The 20,027-nt window shown below is 32.4% G+C and overlaps 1 protein-coding gene across 2 annotated transcripts; it reads right to left on the bottom strand.

Moving 5' to 3' along the window:
- Positions 1-4,134: 4,134 nt before the first annotated feature.
- Positions 4,135-19,233, bottom strand: LOC123200374 (uncharacterized protein At4g15970-like). 2 transcript variants are annotated; one of them, XM_044615545.1, is made up of 4 exons: positions 18,795-19,233; positions 17,815-18,189; positions 5,018-5,130; positions 4,135-4,394 (listed from the first exon to the last, which is right to left on the bottom strand). In XM_044615545.1, exons 1-4 carry the CDS (start codon positions 18,987-18,989, stop codon positions 4,337-4,339), a joined length of 741 nt encoding a protein of 246 aa, XP_044471480.1. In that variant the 5' UTR covers positions 18,990-19,233; the 3' UTR covers positions 4,135-4,336. The 2 variants fall into 2 exon arrangements, with proteins under 2 accessions (XP_044471480.1, XP_044471479.1); XM_044615544.1 differs by having other exon boundaries at positions 5,018-5,499; positions 18,795-19,232.
- Positions 19,234-20,027: the final 794 nt, after the last annotated feature.

Genomic DNA, 20,027 nt, shown 5'->3' with positions numbered 1-20,027 from the left:
ATACTTAACCTAAAATTCAATTCATCTTCAAATGGAGACTTATAAGGTGACTAATATGTCTTTATATGTCACCACAAGCCATTTATGTGCTACCATAAGTCCTTTTTGCATATCATGGATTATTGCTTGTCTTTCATGAGTTCCAACGTGTATCTTTAAACCTTTATTATGATCTCACTTACATACCCTAGGATAACTTTAAAACCATATTACATGCTCTCATAAGACATTCACACACACTAATATGTCCAAATGATCCTTTATGCATGAACACACACCTATTAGGACCTAGATTATGTATTATTTACAAGCATTAACACATTTTTGAAAGACCTTATATGCTACTTATGCCCACCATAAGCCTATACTTGCCTCCAAGGATTGCCAAAAGCACTAAATAAATGATCTCACGTATTGAACGCACCTCTAAAACATATTCGCACTCTTCACGCCCACCCAAATATGTTCCACATGTCTAAACGTGCCTCCCAACCATGGTCATGCACTCCAGTATGCTTCCAAAACAACTCATGCACCCTAACCCTATTGTTCTTTATATTCACATGCTAGATGTTTCTCCAAAAGTGTCTCATGTGCATACATGTGCCTTAATGACTATTACAGGTGCCTTCACGCGCTATTGACTTTGACCATTATGGACTATCCTTTTATTTGAGAAGTCAAATTTCAGGTTTTCCTAATCCAATTTCGACTTGCGAACTAAAAAAGAACCCTAGGTTCAAGATCCCTTGCCGTGGATGCCTCAATTTCTAGTCTTCAATCATCTAATATGATTGATAGGAGAGGGGAAACAAAACTAAGCTCTTGGTAATTGTTCTAATGAAGACTCAGTCACCAGATTTGAGTCGATACATAAGGATAAAGAAAAGAAAGCATCAACATTGATGACTTCTTATCACTTACTTTGGCCATCGAGTTTGCTCCTAGTGTTAGGGTTTTAACTGGGTTTGAGCTCGTGGCTCAAGCTAGCTAAGGATTAGCCAACGCTGCAGTTGGCTTCACAGCCAAATTGTGACAAAAAGGCAGCTGCGCACAAAGGCTTTCTAGATCAGATTTTGGCTTCCAAATTCAAAAATCAAATTAACCAAACTAAAATTTGACTTTTGAAAAACGAAATCATAGATTATCAAAATCTTATTTAAAGGTTTAATTGATCAATTTGAAATCCTAACTTCAAATAATTTATCCATAATTTTAATTTTAGTTCACAATTCAGAATTACCAAATCATTATTTCAAACTAGAATTCAACTATAATGCATTAAAACAAGGATTATTGGATTTAAATTTCAGATTTAGTGGATCAATTAGAAACCCTAATTTCATACCTTGATTTTAGAGTTTCAGTCATATTTCTAGATCTTTAAACCATAATTTCAGAGTTAATAAATCATAATTTTAATTCTGAATTTCAAATTTCATAACTTAATGTGAACCGCTCTGATATCACATATAAGATTTATTTTTTAAAACAGAATAAAATAAATCAATCATGAATCCACAAGATATAAAATATTGAATTAAACTTTAGGGTTTTAGAAATACTTGAATCATTATGCAAACTAAATTCATAAAGTGTCTAAAATTACCTGTTGAGATCACCTTCTGACATGACTTGGTTTTTTACTCCATAAAATCTCTAAATGACAGTTTTGAATGGATAAGTTATACTACAATTATACTACATTAGGTTTTGGAGTAAAGACCTAGTCAATTTTATAATAGTTTAATTGACCCCCCATCAAGGTTTAATAAACTTCAAGATCCACACTTATATTGTCCACTCAAATCATAACTTTTAAATGTATTATACTTATCCTTATTGATCACTTAAGTTTATGCTTAAACTGATATTGGACTATTTAATTATCCAGTTTTATTAAACCAACATCATAATTAATGTTAGCCCATATCAAAAAATTTCTAACGAGACCAACACTAGCAAACCCATTAGGGAAGCTCGGAAAGTTACTGGCCTATTAGATATTCACCTTATTTTTTTTTTCAAATTTTGAATTAAAATTCAACCTTATGTATTTGTACATGTCTCTTAAAAACATGAATTAATTTCAAAGCATAAAGTAAAAGCAAATTGGAGTTTTCACAATTTTTCATGGTACTTATTTTATATAATTTTTAATAAAATTATATGTACTTATAATGAATAAGTACTAATGATGATGTATTACCATACAATTAAATAATTTTAAATTAAGAATAAAGTAATATCTAATTAGATAATTACATATTATTATTTATATTCAAATTATTTCTCATCATAAGTATATATGAGATACTCATTAACAGTAATTCTCTTTCATCAACTTTTCATAACTCAAATTTTACATTTAAAAAGTTGATATCCATGTGTTAGATTGACTTAAATGAAATCAAATCGTTAAAGAAAGACAAAACATGTCCAAAGATTGACTTAAATAAAATCAAATTGTTAATAAAAAGACAAAACTATTATTACATCCTACTAGCACCTAATTTAAAAAGGGTAATTTTATATATGCATTTTTTTTATTATAAAATTAAGATATACAAATGTTATATCATCATATAATTAGGTTTTATTTTATCATTTATGTATCTAATTATATACTTAAGTGTATAAATAGTTTTATTGATATGAGAGTCAATATGTATTATAGCCTATGTCAACATTCAAATTTTGTATATAAATAATAAAGTCAAAATTTGAAGATGATATATGTATATATCTTTGCAAATACATGATATTAGAAAAGGGGAGCAAAGTGGTATAAAATTGAAGATTAAAACTACATGTGCAAGCAAAATTGAATGGCTGGAACGCGCATCTACAAGACTTATTTCCTTTTCAGTCTGTTTAAATGGTCCATTTGTGTAGTGTGGGCAAAACTGGCAAGATTTATGGACTGTTGCGTGCTCTATTAGATTTCTACGTATGAGCACAATGTCAATTGAATTACATTATTGAAAAAATAATAAAATTATATGTATATATTTTTAAATATATAATTGACTAAATAGATTATGTGTTATCATATGATTAGAAATTTTAAATTAAAGATAAAATATAATTTAATTATATAATAACATATTATCTGTGTGTCAAATTATATATTCAAAATTGTATACACATAACATTGCGCTTGAAAAAAATAGAACAATTAATTTGCATTCATATTGGGAATGAAACATCACATGAAAAGAATTGTTTTGGCAGAATTTTGTGGTCACAATTATTTTACAAATATGTCAAATTATGTGATCGTAAAATTCGCCAACATATATCTATAGTGTTTGACATAACATTAAAAGGAGGAAATATATAATGACATGTTTAATATATTTTTTGAGATGCTTAAGCATACAATAAAGATGTTATTGTGTTTATATATTAGGTAAGAAGTAAAGATGTATATATATTTCTGAGTATAATTTCTAAAAAAGTAGAAGTATAAATTTAATAAAGCTAATAGAAGTACAATTATATATATTTAGAATAATACTATACACTTTGAGTGTATAAATAGGTACACAGATAATGTATCATCATATGATTAAGAGTTATTTTATCCTTAATTTAAAAATATTTAATTATACGATGATATATAATTTATATACTCAATTATGTGCATAAAAACATGTATATATAGTTTTAATGATATATTTATATATTATAAAGAAAATGTTGGTTATTTTTATCATTGTGAAAATCTTTAATGAGCTTAGGTCATTGTTTTGACTATTGTAACCTCAGAATGTTTAATCCTATTATATTTTACTTTATTCAACTTTAGCTCCTTTCTGTTTCATCTCTTGATCTACCACTGCAAAAAACTACACAAAGAATAATGTTATATATTTAAATTAAGAAGTCATGTATTTTAATTTGCTTGAATTATGTTACATATTTTAAGTACATGAGCGTTGTTTTAATGAGAAAAAAGGTGAAATTTATTAAAAAAACACAGAACAGTTTTGAATTTGACATTTTAAATTCCAAAAAAAAAAAAAACAATTAAATAAATGGCGTAAAAGAATATATAACTAAAACAATTACATTAAAAAAGGATTGGCCTTTGGAAGGTGGTTTTTGCATGACTTATATATAAAGCAGACATTGAACACAACACTAATTGATTTATTTCAAAATTAGGAATTCAAAATTCTAATGCACGGTTCAAAATAGTAGAAACGAGACAAATTTTATGTTGACAAATAGAAGAAGTACTGACAATAATAATAAACACAAGTTTAATTTATTGTTGATTCATCCAACAGGCGAAAAGAACTTAAAGTTATGACGTCTGATTATTGCCATCTCAAGCATTCATCTGAGGAGGCGGAGGAGGAGAAGGAGGAGGATGGAAGTCTCTGATACTGTTTACAGGAAAAAATAAATAATTTAGAACTGAAAAACCTTAAAACTTTGTATAGAAATGATCAACAAATTATATAACCTTCCCATAAAATACAACAAATTCTTTATACAAAATAATTAATGTAGACGGATATATATATATATATATATATATATTAAATATCTGAGTAACAGTGAACATGCAGAATAATATGCAGTAATCTCCATACATAATTGGTAGTCAAGCAATTGGTAGTCGAGCATGCATATATATATATATATATATATATATATATTTTGTAAGTGTGAAATTTAATACTAATATCGTGCTATAGGTGTAATTTATTTAAAAATTATTAAAATAAACAAAACAAATATGGGATAGTGCAGAATTCCCTCCTATAAGACTGCTTTATATTAACTCATTCACTTCATTCATAAAATATTAAAAACACATCTAATAGAGGTTTTTCATAATTTTGTAAGAGAGTGCTTGATATTTTTAAGTTCTTTTTTTTAATATTTCGTCAAAGAATTGGGCAGGTTTAATTCTAAGTGATTTTGCAGGTAAAAATATATATATATATATATATATATATATATATCAAGGGTTGACAATTGTAAAAAAAGTATAAATAAATACCTGCAATTTTTGGGAACGCTCCAAGAAATCTGATTTTGTGCTTTCTTATCAGGAGCCAACCGCATAAACCTTCTCCAATCCTCAAGAACAAGATTAAGATCTCGAATTTTGCTCTGTAGACCAAAACAACAATTTGCATGCATGGTGGAAACAAGGTTAAAATCTTCACCGTGCTGACAAAATCCACCAAAATATTTTGTATCCAGAAATTTAATTGCGACTCCAATCTCGGTAACGCGTGGGTTAAATTTGATCTTATTGAGGACATCTTGTTCATTCAAACCTGGATATGTTAATCTAGAAGAGTACCAAAACTTATAAAATTCAATTGTTTTGTTGTTTGTTTTAACATGGATAAATCCTCCATTTGGCGAATTGTGTAAATCGGATGGGTTGCCTTTGAAGTTATCGCATGCAATTTGGAAATCTGCATCTGGGTAAAAATGTGGAAATGGATCTTGAAGCCAAACAATGTCAGCATCCTGTTTGACGCAAACAAGACTATTAATTATCTTAAAATAGAAGTTTAACAATCAGGAATTATTTTATTGGGGCTAAATGAAATAACATTAATACAAATACAGTTGTATGAAAAGAACTTTAAGTGACTTTATCAGCCTCTACTCATCATAGGTGACAATTAATTTTATATATAACTGTAACATCAAAAGATTTAAGAAGACAACAAGCAACATTAAAGTAGAATTTCATGATGTATTGCAACAAAATAATGTCATGTAATGACAATTTGCATTCGTTGAAACCCTTAAGAGAAACAAATCAGATTTCAGCCATGGCTGTGGAGGTTTTGGAGGTGTACGATGAGAGTCCGATCATTCAAATAATGACTGATATTGTCTTCCTACGATAGTGATGGATATTGAACGATAGCAAAAGGTTGGGAGATAACAGAAGATCCCCTAATAGTAGATCTTCTTTCACAAGAAGATGAAATGACATATATCATCACGGGTGCTTCCTCGATACTCAATACAGACGATGAGGGGGCGCCGAATCTAGATTTTCATTCAAAATCCTAGGGTTCAGTTAAACTAAAATCTACCATGTGGTAATTTTTCTCTATTGACAAACTCGAAAGAATGAGTTCCATGCTACTAATAGAAAAATTGAATGAAGTTTAATTAAGAAAGGTTAAGAATTTGACAGATGGAAAGTACAAAAGTTGATAGGCAAGAGGTTAACGTTAATTCAATGTCTTGTCCCCTTTATAAGTATAAAAAAGGGCTCTTCTTCCGATTTGGACACACAGAATTTTTGAGAGCTATCTAATTTCTGTTTTTTTTTAAACTCCAAAATCTCTCTCTAGGCTTTTTTTAGTGTTCTTAAGTTTTCTTGAGTTGGAATTCATCATAATAGAAGAGTAGTGTCTCTCTAGTTATTCTACGTTGTTGTATCTTTGAATAAAACACTATTTAAATCCTTATGCACCCGAGTGAAAGAGATGAATTCATTTTAACGAAACTTTGCTTTAAGGAAACTGTGTTACACATGCTTCAATTTTCAACATTTGTTTGTTCTAAATTTTCATTTTTAGTTTTTGTCAATCATATTGAAGGTTCTCCTACTCTCAATCCTGAAGTCGGTATTATTTTTTGAGTAATACTATACGTACCTATTTTTAAGTACATGTATAATGTGTCATTATGTAATTGAATATTATTTCATCTTGAATTTAAAATTATTTAATCACTTAATGAAATATATCAAGTATGTACTCAAAATAAGTATGCAAAATATTATCATTATTTTTATTTTAGCATGTTTGTATTTTAACTCTATTTTTTGTGTGTGTGCGTATTATTAATTACCATATTTGTATCATCATCAATTTTTCTATTAATTTGTTAGTGAAAATGCATAGATTTTTAATATTCTCAAAGGTTTTCGTCTATGTATTGTAATGCTATTAAATGGTGATGGTGAAATTCAAATGGTACAATTTAGAGAAATTATGTTTGAAGAGATTGGGTTTATCTGAGACCAGTTGTGACACAATTATAAAATTTGGTTTGGTGTTCTCAAAAAGATAAAAATATGACATCTAGATCAACCCCTTTAATATGCTGACTCAAGTTGTGGCTACCACACCATCTCATGTAGCAATGATTTCGTTTTACATGAACAATGTGAAGATACTAGAAAAGTTCAATGGGATGAATTTCAAGAGGTGGTAGAAAAATGTTATTTTGTTTGACCACCTTAATCTTGCAAGTTTTTTTTTATTACTATTATTAAGGATGCATTTAAGCTCAAAGAAGAAAATGATGCTCATGTTATAAATGCTTTTGATGCTTGGAAATATTTTTATTTTTTATTTTTTTGGTTGAAATTATGTTATAAACGGATTGATAGATTCAATGTGCAATGTTTGGGTTTCAAAGAAAACAATGAATGAATTTTTGGAGTCTCTAGATCATAAATATAAAATTGAGGATGTCGAATCCAAAAAGTTTATTGTGAGATTATTTCTAAATAATAAGATGGTGGACTCCGAAGCTATCATCAATCAAGTTAAAGAGATTCAAGGAATATTACATGAGATTCATTCTAAGGGGATGCATTAAGTGAAACTTTCCTATAAATACTTATGTGTCGGGATTTCTTACCAATGCATTCGTATCAACATAAAAGAAGGATACAATGTTGTAAATTGGACATATGATATAAAAGAGTAAAAACCTATTAGTGCACATGTGTTCACACTAGGAGGTGCACATGTATCATGAAAATCCTATAAATAGATTGTTATAGCTAGATTGCTTTGGATAAGTGTGGTGAAGAGGCTGAATGGCTATGCAAATTCATAGAGGATATCCTAAAGTGGCCAAACCATGTGCTAATAATTTGCAATCATTGTGATAGTCAATCTGTAGTTGGAAGAGCATAGAACAATCTTTATAATGGAAAATGTAAACATAAACTATTGAAATAATACGATTATTGACCATATGAAGCCAATAGATACTTTAAGGATCCTCTAACCAAAGGATTAAATAAAAAGTTCATATAATGAAAACTTAACCTATTTGATTGAAGATCCCAAGATTTAGGTTTAAAGAAACAACTTAATTGTAAAGACTTAGATAGGTCATTATGAGAATTATCATTAATCCATTTCCATGATTAAATGAAACATTGATGTCTACAAGGAAGAAGGTCTAGAAAAGCTTTTAATGATTCTTATGTGTCAAGATTTTGAGTGAAGTAATATAGGTTGCTCTTAAAGAGATCGACTATGTGAGAAAGAAGCACAACCATACAATACTCTTAGGTACACTTTAGAGGTATTTTAGTCATTTTCCAATAAATGGTATTCGAATACGGGTTGAGAATGACCATGTTTAGAATTAGATTAAGAATTTAGCCTAAGGTATGATTGTGCAAGGGTAATGCATGCTCGTACATCGATCCACCATATGGTTAGGTTATGGGGATGACCATGTTTACTAACTTAAGGGATGTGCACTTGTGCATCCTTATGATGTATGACTATGTATCACATTTGTATATGAGTCATATTTAAGGATAAATTTTGAAAAAAAAAAGGATTCATGGGATATATATAAAAACACACACACACGCACAAAAAAATCTTTCCCCGAAAACCCTAATTGCCTTATTTTCATTAAACCAAAAAGAAAATGGATGATTGAGAGAGAGTCGTTTGACCACTAGAGCAAAGAATCTTGACATGAGTGAAGGTTTTGACATCTAATAGAGAGAGAAAAAGCAACAATTTGAAATTGGCTTGCTTGGTGTCTAGGTAAATAAGAGTCAATCCTACTTTTTGTTGATTAAAAGTTCTAGCAAACTTTTTAGATGAATGATACGAATAGATAATCTGTGTATATGATTTACTGAATGATAAAGACTATAGACCTTGATATGTTATGCATAGACAGATCCAAAAATGTGTTGCTGATGAGTTTAATTGTTTTTAATGCTTTCTAAACATTGCATGATTCTTGATTAAAGGTTTATTGTTGTTGAAAGGTACCATCTTGACTTGTGTAGTCTTTGCTTGGTTGAATGACTTAGGGAGGATGTTAGTTGACTATATAATTGGTATAAGTTAGATTAAATTGTAAACTAAGAGTTGTTAGAGGGACTGATGGTGTTCTTGTATTGTAATCCTTGACACATTGAGATAGAATTAGAGATTGAAAAGATAGTGAATTTCAAGTAAGAATGCCTTAGAATTTAGATTCTAGGACATCATGTATGACTACACCATGCATGGTAATGATCGTGCATGGGCTAGAATCATAAGATTATGTAATGATGTATGTTTGTGCACTATCACGTGCATGTTTATACATTGATTCCCAAAACTAAAAATCATCTAGTGGAAGAATGTATGACCAAGATGCATAGCCATTCATAACCTAAGATTAATTCATCAGCATCATGTACACTCGTATACTAAGATACAACCATGCACGATTAGATGAAATTATGATAATGCCTTTAGGGTTACATAAAGAAGAGAGGACGATGATGAATAGTATACAAAAGGATGTTTGAATAACAAGACATGTATACTTGTAAAGCCTTGAATATGAGTGTACATGAGAACTTATGTGGTTGTGCTCACAACCATGCACAGAGGAATAGCGCATACCCTTGACAAAGCTATGGATGGTTGCATATTACATGATATCGAATAATTTCTAAAAAGAATTAAGGCCTATTGAGGTATCGAAAAGTGGCTTAAGGATGGAAAGTTGAATTGAAGACATAAAATTGATAGATAAACAACAATAGAGAAGAAAAGAAACTAAATTGACAACTAAGATAGTTCTTAGTGATTGGGTGTCATTAGGGACTAGATAATCCCTTGAGATTTATGATGAGTGATACCCATGGGACATAAATTTGTGAGATTTTGGACTGACTTGAGAAAGTACTCATGACATAGGCATACATATAGATAGGGTATAATTTATCGATTAATATTCTTAGATAAAGAGAGAATTACTAGGACACATGTCTGTTGATTAACTTAGAACTTATAAGACACAGATAGTCTATCAATTAAGGCCCATAGATTGAAACTCTATGATCACGCCTTTATCGATTGGCAAAGAAACAACATAAACAAAACTAGAAATAACCTTAGATGTTGTCATTAGTGTCAATTGTGATGATTTTGATATCTATTAATGAGTTATATAACTTATATGAGTCCAATCCAAACTAGATGGATTTGACTTATTGTTGGACCTAAAATGTAAGATTTCAAACATTTAAGGACCAATATAATAACCAAAAGTTGAGGGTTTGACGTGATATTTGTAAAACATGATTAGGGTTAAGTGTTTAATATCAATTAAACACATATTCCATAATTTTAGACATCCGTTTTTCATAAAACAAAAGTAGAATTTTTTTCTTCTCGCTCTCTCTACATGTACTTATATTTCACTTGATCTAACACGAACTAGCACTCGTGTGTGTCCCTGATGACTTCGCCAACAATGTGTGACTTTCTTGGTGCCTCATATGAAAAAATGTTGGTAAAGCCTCCAAATATTATTATGGTCAGGGATCTTGATTTTAATATATTTATAATGCCATCTTTGATCCTAAGATTCAATAGGATCCAATTTTTGTTGTTTTGGCTCTTATATGTCCACTGTAAACATTAATTTCAAGCCTATAGAGATCCTTCAATGCGTTCATGGCTAAAATGAACATTATAATGAGAACTGAATCATGTCAAAGAGGGTTTTTATGTGAAGTATTTCATCATTTGCATAAATGAAAAACTAGTGCAATGACATATTGTTTACTAATTAGTCAATACAGTGAACATACTTTCATAAGATAATGTTCAAAGGGTAATAGTTATGTATCCTATGTAGCATTGACTAACAAACTCCATCATTGTGTCTTTTGTCTCGATTTTTTGAATTCGTTCATGAATGAAATTTAAATAAGATGAAGGTTAAGTATTTGAAAGATGAAAGGTTAAGATTGATAATAAAATTCAATGTCTTGACCCTTTTTTTATTAGTATAAAAAGAGGTTTCTCCTCTCATTTGCACATACAAAATTTTTTGAAAGCTATCTTAATTTCTTTTTTATCTCGAAAGTCTCTCTATGTCATTTAGTTGTCTTTAGGTTTTCCTATATTAGAGTTCTTACTTGATTCAGTTCATCGATATAGAAGAGTAATACCCCTCTTACTATTTGTTATATCCTAGGAAATAGATGTTGTTCAAATTCTTGTGCACCCAAATGGCAAAGGCAGTTTTTATAAGGAAACAATGTGTTACACAAGGTCTTAACTTCCAACCATAGTTTGTTCTAAATTTTCTTTATCAGTCTTCTACTTTTTATATTGAAGGTTCTCTTGCTCTAGCTCCTGAAGTTAGTTTTTTTAATTTTTGAACACGTTTGTAATTTAATTTGATTATTATATATTATGTATTCTTCTTTAGTATTACTAACATAAAACTTTATTGACAATCGCTTCTTATTTGAAAATGGATAGGCAAAAATCTGATACGTTAAGAAGGTCAACCAGGATACACATCCAGAATGCGCGATACCGGGACTACGTGGCATGACTATATGGTTATAGGTGGCGTAGCTGCGTTTTACGTAATTGTTAGTTAGTTATTTTATGAACAATCAAATAAGTGAGTAAATATCTCACGATTAGTTGTAGTTGTTGCTGTTGAATAGGTTTTGAGTAGTCCTTAAGTTTAGGATAGGAAGTTGCTGAACTTAAGGAATCACTAGACGTTGGTGGCCTTAAGTTTAGGTAAATTTGTTTATTTGTTCTTGTATTTAAACTTGGGATCGTCTAACACTAGGGTGTGAAGAAAATTAATAAACTTACAGGCTATTTCCTTGCCTTAAAAAGAAAGCTTTATCAACTTGGTATCCGAGCTAAGGTTCCAATGACAACCAATAAAGAACGAGTTGAAAATCTAGAGTCCAGCGTGAGTAGTTTGTAGGATGGGTTCACTCGTTTAGAGTTGGGGTTCAAGGAGAAGCTTCAACGGTTAAAGGTCCCGATTAGCAAACTTACGAAAGTCACGGAATCACAACCAGCAATCAAGTCCAATCAAACTTTTGATCGAAATGGGTATTCTTCTAATAATAGTGGTCGTGGGCAAGCCAAAGGAGAGTGTCCTATGTTTTCTTCTAAGCTCGTTAGACTAGAGTTTCCCAAGTTTGCGAGAGACGACCCCACTGAATGGCTCTACAAGGCAGAAAAATTTTCAGGTTTCAAAACACTACAGAGTCATAGAAAATGCCCTTGGCCTTATTTCATCTTGAGAAAGAAACAGACCAATGGTGGCAGTGGATGTACAGAACCTATCAAGCGGAGGGAAAAGAAGTCACATGGAGTATTTTCGTTGAGGAATTTTGGTCATGATTTGGACTAACTGACTATGAGGATTTTGATGAATCTTTATCAAGGATTCGTCAGATAGGCTCTTTACGAGATTACTAGCATGAATTTGAAAGATTGGGCAATAGAGTTCAGGGGTGGACTCAAAAGGCTTTAGTGGGAACATTTATGGGTAGACTGAAGTTCAAAATAGCTGAAGGAATTCGCATGTTTAAACTGAAGACCTTTAAAGAAGCAATTAACTTAGCCAGGATAAAAGATGAACAACTCAGCAAGCAAAGGAAGGTGACTCGATTCTCTACTACTGTTGGAGGGAGTACGACTTCTACCAATCCTAAGCCAACTTCACCAATAAAGCGAATATCGTGGGAAGAAATGCAAAAACGAAGAGCACAAGGACTTTGCTTTAACTGTGATGATAAATTCATGTCAGGGTACAAGTGTAAGGGTCTATAACTCTTGTTACTAGAAGGAAACCCAGATGATGAGAAGGAACAAGATGACCTAGAAATCTCACTTCATGCCCTTACCATAAAGATCATAGCTAAGGTCGGCTCCTATGAGTTGGTTGTGCTTATTGATAGTGGTTCGACACACAACTTTATCAATAAAAGAATTGCAGAGTTATTACAACTACCAGTAGTGCCAACTAAGCCTTTTAATGTGAAGGTAGCCAATGGTGCACCCCTTAAGTGCCAAAGAAGGTTCGAAAATGTCAAAGTATGGCTTCAGGGAATCCCCTTCACCTTAACCTTATACTCCATACCATTAATCAGATTAGACATGGTGTTAGGAATTCATTGGCTAGATCAGTTGGGTACGGTCATGTGTGACTGGAGACGAATGATAATAGATTTCATATGGGAAGGCCAACCTCATCAATTGGAGGGAATGGACAGCAAGCCTATTCGACCCACTAAACTCAAAACTCTATCAAAAGAAGTGAAACAAGGGAACTCTTTATTTGCAGTTTGCTTATAGTGTGATGTAGGAGAGGAAATTCCTATAGAGATATGACCCCTCTTGCAAGAATTTGAGGATGTGTGCCAGGAATTTAAACAACTACCTCCTTCACATGAAATTGATCATCATATCAACCTTAAGGAGAGGACAAAGCCAATCAATGTAAGACGCTATAGATATGCCTATTTTCAGAAAATAGAGATAGAGAAACAAGTACAGGATATGCTCAATATGGGATTAATCCGGACTAGCACTAGTCCTTTTTCTTCACCCATTCTGCTGGTAAAGAAAAAGGATAGAACATGGCGTTTCTGCATTGACTACAGGCCCTTAACGTAATCACTATCAAAGACAGATTTCAAATTCCAATGGCGGAAGATATATTGGATGAACTACATGGAGCTACTTATTTTACTAAATTGAATTTGGTGTTCGGCTATCACCAGGTGCGAGTTCATCCTACTGACACTCATAAGACAACATTCCGCACACAATGGCCATTATGAATATTTGGTCATGCCTTTCAGACTATGTAATGCTCTTTCAACTTTTCAATCTCTTATGAATTCAATTTTTTGACCCTTTTTAAGGAAATTTGTGTTAGTTTTCTTCGACGACATCCTAATTTATAGTGTGGATTGGGCGACACACCTTGAGCATATTTGAAAGATCCTTGAAATCTTGAGACACCATAAATTTTTTATCAAACTCTGCACATATGCTTTCGATCAGTAAGAGATAGAATATTTAGGTCACATTGTCTCGATGCAAAGGGTAAAGGTGGATTCAAAAAAGATAAAAGCTATGGTTGAATGGTCTGAACCCACTAATGTAACTGAATTACATGGTTTTTTAGGTCTTACTGGTTACTACAGGAAGTTCGTGCAGAATTATGGAATCATAGCTCGTCCCATGACCAACCTACTAAAAAAAGGTAAATTTTCATGGACCAAAGAGGCCAAAGACGCATTTAAAGTGTTGAAACAACTGATGGTGTCAACCCCAACCTTGGTTATGCCAAATTTTGATATTCCCTTTATTATAGAAATAGACACATCAAAGAGAGGCATTGGAGCAGTCCTTAGTCAACAAGGGAAACCCATAGCTTACATGAGTCGAGCATTAGGAGCTACAAAGCAAGCCTGGTCCATTTCCATGAAGGAAATGCTAGCCATTGTGCAAGCAATCAAAATATAGAGGCCATATCTTCTTGCACTTAAATTTTACATCCAAACTGATCAAATGAGCCTTAAGTATTTATTAGAGCAGCGGATCACCATTTTTTAGCAGGAAAAATGAGTGTCTAAGCTCCTTGGGTATGACTACGAGATTTCATACAAGCCTGAGAAGGAGAATTCAGCCACAGATGCTTTATCAAGAAGGTTAGAAAGTCCCAGCCTTAATACTTTGTATGCTTCACATGCTTCTTTGTGGGATGAGAATATGGATGAAGCAAAACAACATCCTTATATGGTGCGGATAGGCCAGCAAGCTATAAAGAAACCTGGAACTCCTTATGCATGGCAAAATGGGTTGATTTACTACAAAAATCGAGTTGTCATTCTGTCGGACTCTCTAATTGTGCCAAAGCTTCTTCATAAATTTCATAACACCCCTTATAGAGGTCATTCTAGGGTATTAAGGATGTTCAAGCGCTTGGCACAACAATTGTATTAGTCAGGCATGTATCGGTCGATCCAAAAATATGTTGCTGCTTGTGTAGTTTGCCAGAAAAACAAGACGGAAACACTATCATCAGTCAGGCTCATGCAACCATTGCCTATACCTTGTCAAGTATGGGATGATATAACCATGGATTTCATGGAAGGACTTTCTATCTCTTAAGGGAAAAACACGATAATGGTCATTGTGGATCGACTGAGTAAGTTTGCTCACTTCTTACCTCTATCACATCCGTATACTACGAAAATGGTTGTAGACAAGTTTGTAGAGGGTTTGGTAAAGCTTCATGGGATGCCAAAATCAATTATAACTGATAGGGACCCTACCTTTATTAGTTTTTTTTGGCAAGAATTCTTCAAACTATCAGGAACCAAGCTTCACATGAGTACATCCTACCATCCTCAAACAGACAAATAAAACGGAGTGGTAAATCGGTGTTTGGAGCAATACTTGCATTGTTATGTGTCACAACAACAGAAAAGATGGAGTGCTTATCTTCCTTGGGCTGAATTTTGGTATAATACCACTTTCCACAGCTCAATTGGAATGACCCCCTTTCAAGCTCTCTATGGGAGAACACCACCAACCATTCCATACTACTCAATTAGCACAACACCTATCAATGAAGTGGACGAGTCCTTAGGAGCTTGGGACAACATCCTTAAGCAGCTTAAATCTCATTTACAGGTGGCGGTTAATAGAATGAAGCAAATGACAGATTTGAAGAGGAGAAAAGTCAAGTTTCAGCAAGGGGATTTGGTATTGCTTAAATTGCAACCTTATAGGCAGCACAACGTTTATAAATAGGCTCATCAAAAGCTAGCCAATAGGTACTTCGGGCCTTATCAGGTAGAGGAAAAGATTGGAAAAATTGCTTATAAGCTCAAGTTGCCAGAGGGAGCCCGTATACATCCTATCTTCCATGTCTCTATGCTCAAGAAGTATGTAGGAAATGACCACCCTGTTAATTCTGAATTACCAACAATGAAGGATGATGGCAAGGTCATAGTAGTTCCTGAGGCTGTTTTGGACACACACTAGGTTCGAAGAGGGTCCGGATGGATGGAAGAAAGCTTGGTACAATGGAAGAATCTTCCAAAAGAGGATGCAACATGGGAGAATACAAGGCAGCTAAAAGATCAGTTCCTCAATCTGAACCATGAGGATAAGGTACCACTTCAAGGGGAGGGCAATGATACATTAAGAAGGTCAAGCAGGATGCACGTCCAGAATGTGTGATACCGAGACTACATGGCATGACTGTATGGTTGTAGGTGGCATAGCTGAGTTTTACATAATTGTTAGTTAGTTATTTTATGAATAGTCAAATAAGTGAGTAAATATCTCACGATTAGCTGTAGTAGTTGTTGTTGAATAGGTTTTAAGTAGTCCTCAAGTTTAGGATAGGAAGTTGTTGAACTTAAGGGATCACTAGACGTTGGTTGCCTTAAGTTTAGGTAAATTTGTTTATTTGTTCTTGTATTTAAGCTTAGGATCGTCTAAAACCATGGTGTGAAGAAAATTAATAAACTTACAGGCTATTTCCTTGCCTTAAAAAGAAAGCTTTATCAAAATCTTCAATACGAAGAAATCCTTTTGTTATTAGGCTTTCCAAGTATAATCTAAAAGTGGATATCTCTCATCCTTTAGTTCATCTAGACCGATCTTTCTCTTCAATCAACCTTTTTATTGAATGAAGGAGATTGTGACGATGACAACATCATTTTTGTCTAGAGCTAGAAACTTATTGAAAATTTTGTACATGTGGATATTCAAAGTTTGAATGACTTTTTTCTAAGTTTTATGAGTTTTGAGATTAGAATTCTTATTACTGAGGTGATTTTGGGTGTCTGAAGAAATGACATTAGAACAAATTTTGGATAATTTTTGTTGTTTGAAGAAACACTAATTTTGTCATTGGATTGCTCGAAGAGATGGTGAATTAGAAGTTGGAGGTCATGAAGATTGGGAAAGAGACCTTTTCAAGGTGAAAATTTAGGAAAAAAGGTTTTCGATATTTGATGTTATAATGGTTGCAGACATGATTATGGTGGAAAGTCGTAATCACCCTTTCGTCATTGCCAATTCCCAAGTAATTGGTTGTGTCAAATAACAAGGGTTATATAGTAACTATAAACCTTGTACCCTGTTAGAACTAAGACAAAGTTTAATTTTGGATGATTAAGTGTAATTTATGCAATTAAGGGATAGAAAAGTGTTTTAAGCTAAACCTTGAGTGGGAAAATAATTCACTCCTAAAATGAATGCTGTGATTCTATCACATGATCACACCAAATTAAATTGTTCAAAAAGTTAGAGTTGACCAAAAATAAGCCACATGAGTGCCTACTTTTTTAGGCTAAAGTTGTATTGCTTAGAACGTACGAGTATGTCTCAATACCAAACGTGCACGTTGGGACTAAAATAGTCTTTAACCAATCATATGCGCACATGTCATAAAGTCAACAAATTAAACTACAAGCTTTTCTCTTCTTTCATTTTTACTCTTCTCCATTTTAAGATGCTTAAACTGGGAAATCAACTACACACTCTAAATTAAATAACTAAACACTGTAAACCATTTAAATATCCCTATAATTTTTGTTAATATCAAACCCTTCAAACTTTTGCCACAAAATTTACCCTTGTCATTAATTGGTTTTTTATCAACCAAACTAAATTTTAGTGAAGATAGATTATATACATTAGACTATAAAATAATTAAGAATTAAAAAAAGACAAAATAATTAGTGGTAGAGCATACCGTGAATACAAAGTTGTAGCCCATCTGGACGATAGTAGCCAAAAGGCGAGTCCTGATCCACATCATTTCGAAGTAAATTGGGGTCATGAAATAAGCTTCAGTATTGGAAAAATCAAAGCCAGTAGTGATGAGAGCATAACAATGAGTATGAATGGATTCGCAACGAGCATGTGCCTTTGCATCCATTGAAACTACCACTAAATTATCTAAAAATTTACGCGTTCCATTTCCAATCAGAAAACTCTCCAAAAATATATCAAATATAGAATTAGGCTCTGCCCATGCATGGTTCATTGTTGTTACGATCACTGTCTTGTCTTTCATTGCAGCTTTCGCTAGAACTTTTTCCAGTTCAGAGTCGGAAGGGTTTGCTTGCTGAAGACAAAAAGAACAATCAAATTAATATATATTTAGTAAACTTTTTTTTTTTTTGGTTAAGTAGATATATTTGATTAACTTTAGTTAATCAAAGACGATGATTGATTGATGTTACTCTGGCTACCAATTTTGTGGTTTAAAACAAGCCATGGTGTAAGGCTAGGATGTCATATGGACCAATTAAATTCTTTTATTACCCAAAACTTACGCTGCATCTTCTAATAATATTACTATTTTATTTCCACATTTTGGGTATGTTGCCGTTTTTCTTAAAATATTTTAGAAATTTTTGTCTCGAAATTATATTGAATAAAACTTTCTTTCTTCCCCAAGTTTCTCTTCCTTTCTTTCTCCTTCAATATATCTCTAATGGTTATATTGACCTTGGACACTAGAAAACGGAAAGGATAAAAATAAGAACAGAAAGTAAAATTCTGAATATAAACAACTTAATATGATGGAGTTAAACTTTTGCATATTCCTTTGACTGAGCAATGTAATTATTCTATGAACACACGTTTATTGTTATGCTATATACAAACAATTTAAATTATGCAATAAACCAAAGATCATCACAGCACAGAGAGGATACATAAACAGACCCGAGATTTGATGAATGGTGATATAAGATTGTCATAGCTAGGCAAGAACTCGAAAGGATATGCCGAATGATAAAGAAGCAAGCATGAAGATCCCACCGTGAAGAACAAGGAAATTATTACTACCCTTTGCGTTGTAAGTAGATTTGCAGGCTTGTTCGTCCCACCAATAACATTTGCCGTTGGTAGCTTCGGCATAATTCTGATTATTTTCTCCTAACTTCTATCTTTCTTTCTCCCTCGAAGGATTCTTCTTCTCTTCTTTTATAGCACATTTCAATGAAAAGTCAATAACACTGCCGTGTACTTTAATCAAATTTTGAAGCCGCCGCTGGATTAAGAAATTATAAAGAATCAAATTTTCAAGCCGCCGCTGGATTAAGAAATTATAGAGGATCTACAAATTAACTGTAGAGCCTCCATAACTTTTAAGCGCAGAGAAAAAGAAAATTAAGAATAACTTGAGGAGAAAATAAACTTTTCATTGACTTCCGATTGCCATTCCTTCTATTTTAAGGTATCTCAACAACTTGTAGGCAATATATGTAAATTGGTACAAACTTATATATATTTATTCAAAAAATACATACATCTACGAATAATGAAAATAAATTATAGTATGTTATATATCAATGTATAGATAATATATATAGTTCCCCAAGGGAAATTAATTAAAATAGGCATCGAATTTACCGCCTAAACTTTTTTCGACAAGATTTCTCAATTTTTACCTTTTTAAGCAAATGGTATTTTTTATTCCAAAAATACATTTCATCTTATTTCTTTTCATTTACAGCAGTTTTTACATATTAAGCTTTTATATTTCAGAATATACAAATTAAGCTTAATTTTTCTGTAATGAATAAGATTAACAGATGAAAAACAGATTAATTTAGGATGTAATAATTGATATTTATATACCTTTTATACCTTTACAAAATTATGAACATAAAACAATGCATTTTTTCGAGCGGGTGCAAAAATATGTGAAATTGTAAAAGGGTGCGTGAAAATATGAAGGGCATGCGTCAACTCCAAAGAGGTACGTGAAATCATAAAGGGGTGCGTCAAAATCGTAAAGGATTGCGTGAAATCGTAAAAAGGTGTTTCAACTCCGAAGGGCTACATGAAATCGTAAAAGGGTGCGTCATTCTCTTAAGGGGTGCGTGCATGCATAAAGGGGTACGTGAAATCTTAAAAGGGTGTGTCAGCTTCTGAAAGGGGTGCGTCAGCCTC

The sequence above is a fragment of the Mangifera indica genome, chromosome 17, assembly GCF_011075055.1.
Source record: "Mangifera indica cultivar Alphonso chromosome 17, CATAS_Mindica_2.1, whole genome shotgun sequence".
Taxonomy (NCBI): Eukaryota; Viridiplantae; Streptophyta; class Magnoliopsida; order Sapindales; family Anacardiaceae; genus Mangifera; species Mangifera indica.
Note: the sequence above shows the minus strand (reverse complement) of the source record. Positions and strands in the feature narration are given on the sequence as shown.

Coding starts and splice junctions, on each gene's coding strand:
- LOC123200374 (XM_044615544.1), bottom strand. CDS start 18,989: ATGCCGAAGCTACCAACGGCAAATGTTATTGGTGGGACGAACAAGCCT. Junction 18,190..18,794: donor CACCATTCATCAAATCTCGG/GTCTGTTTATGT, acceptor TTTTGTCTTCAG/CAAGCAAACCCTTCCGACTC. Junction 5,500..17,814: donor GCTACAACTTTGTATTCACG/GTATGCTCTACC, acceptor TGCGTCAAACAG/GATGCTGACATTGTTTGGCT.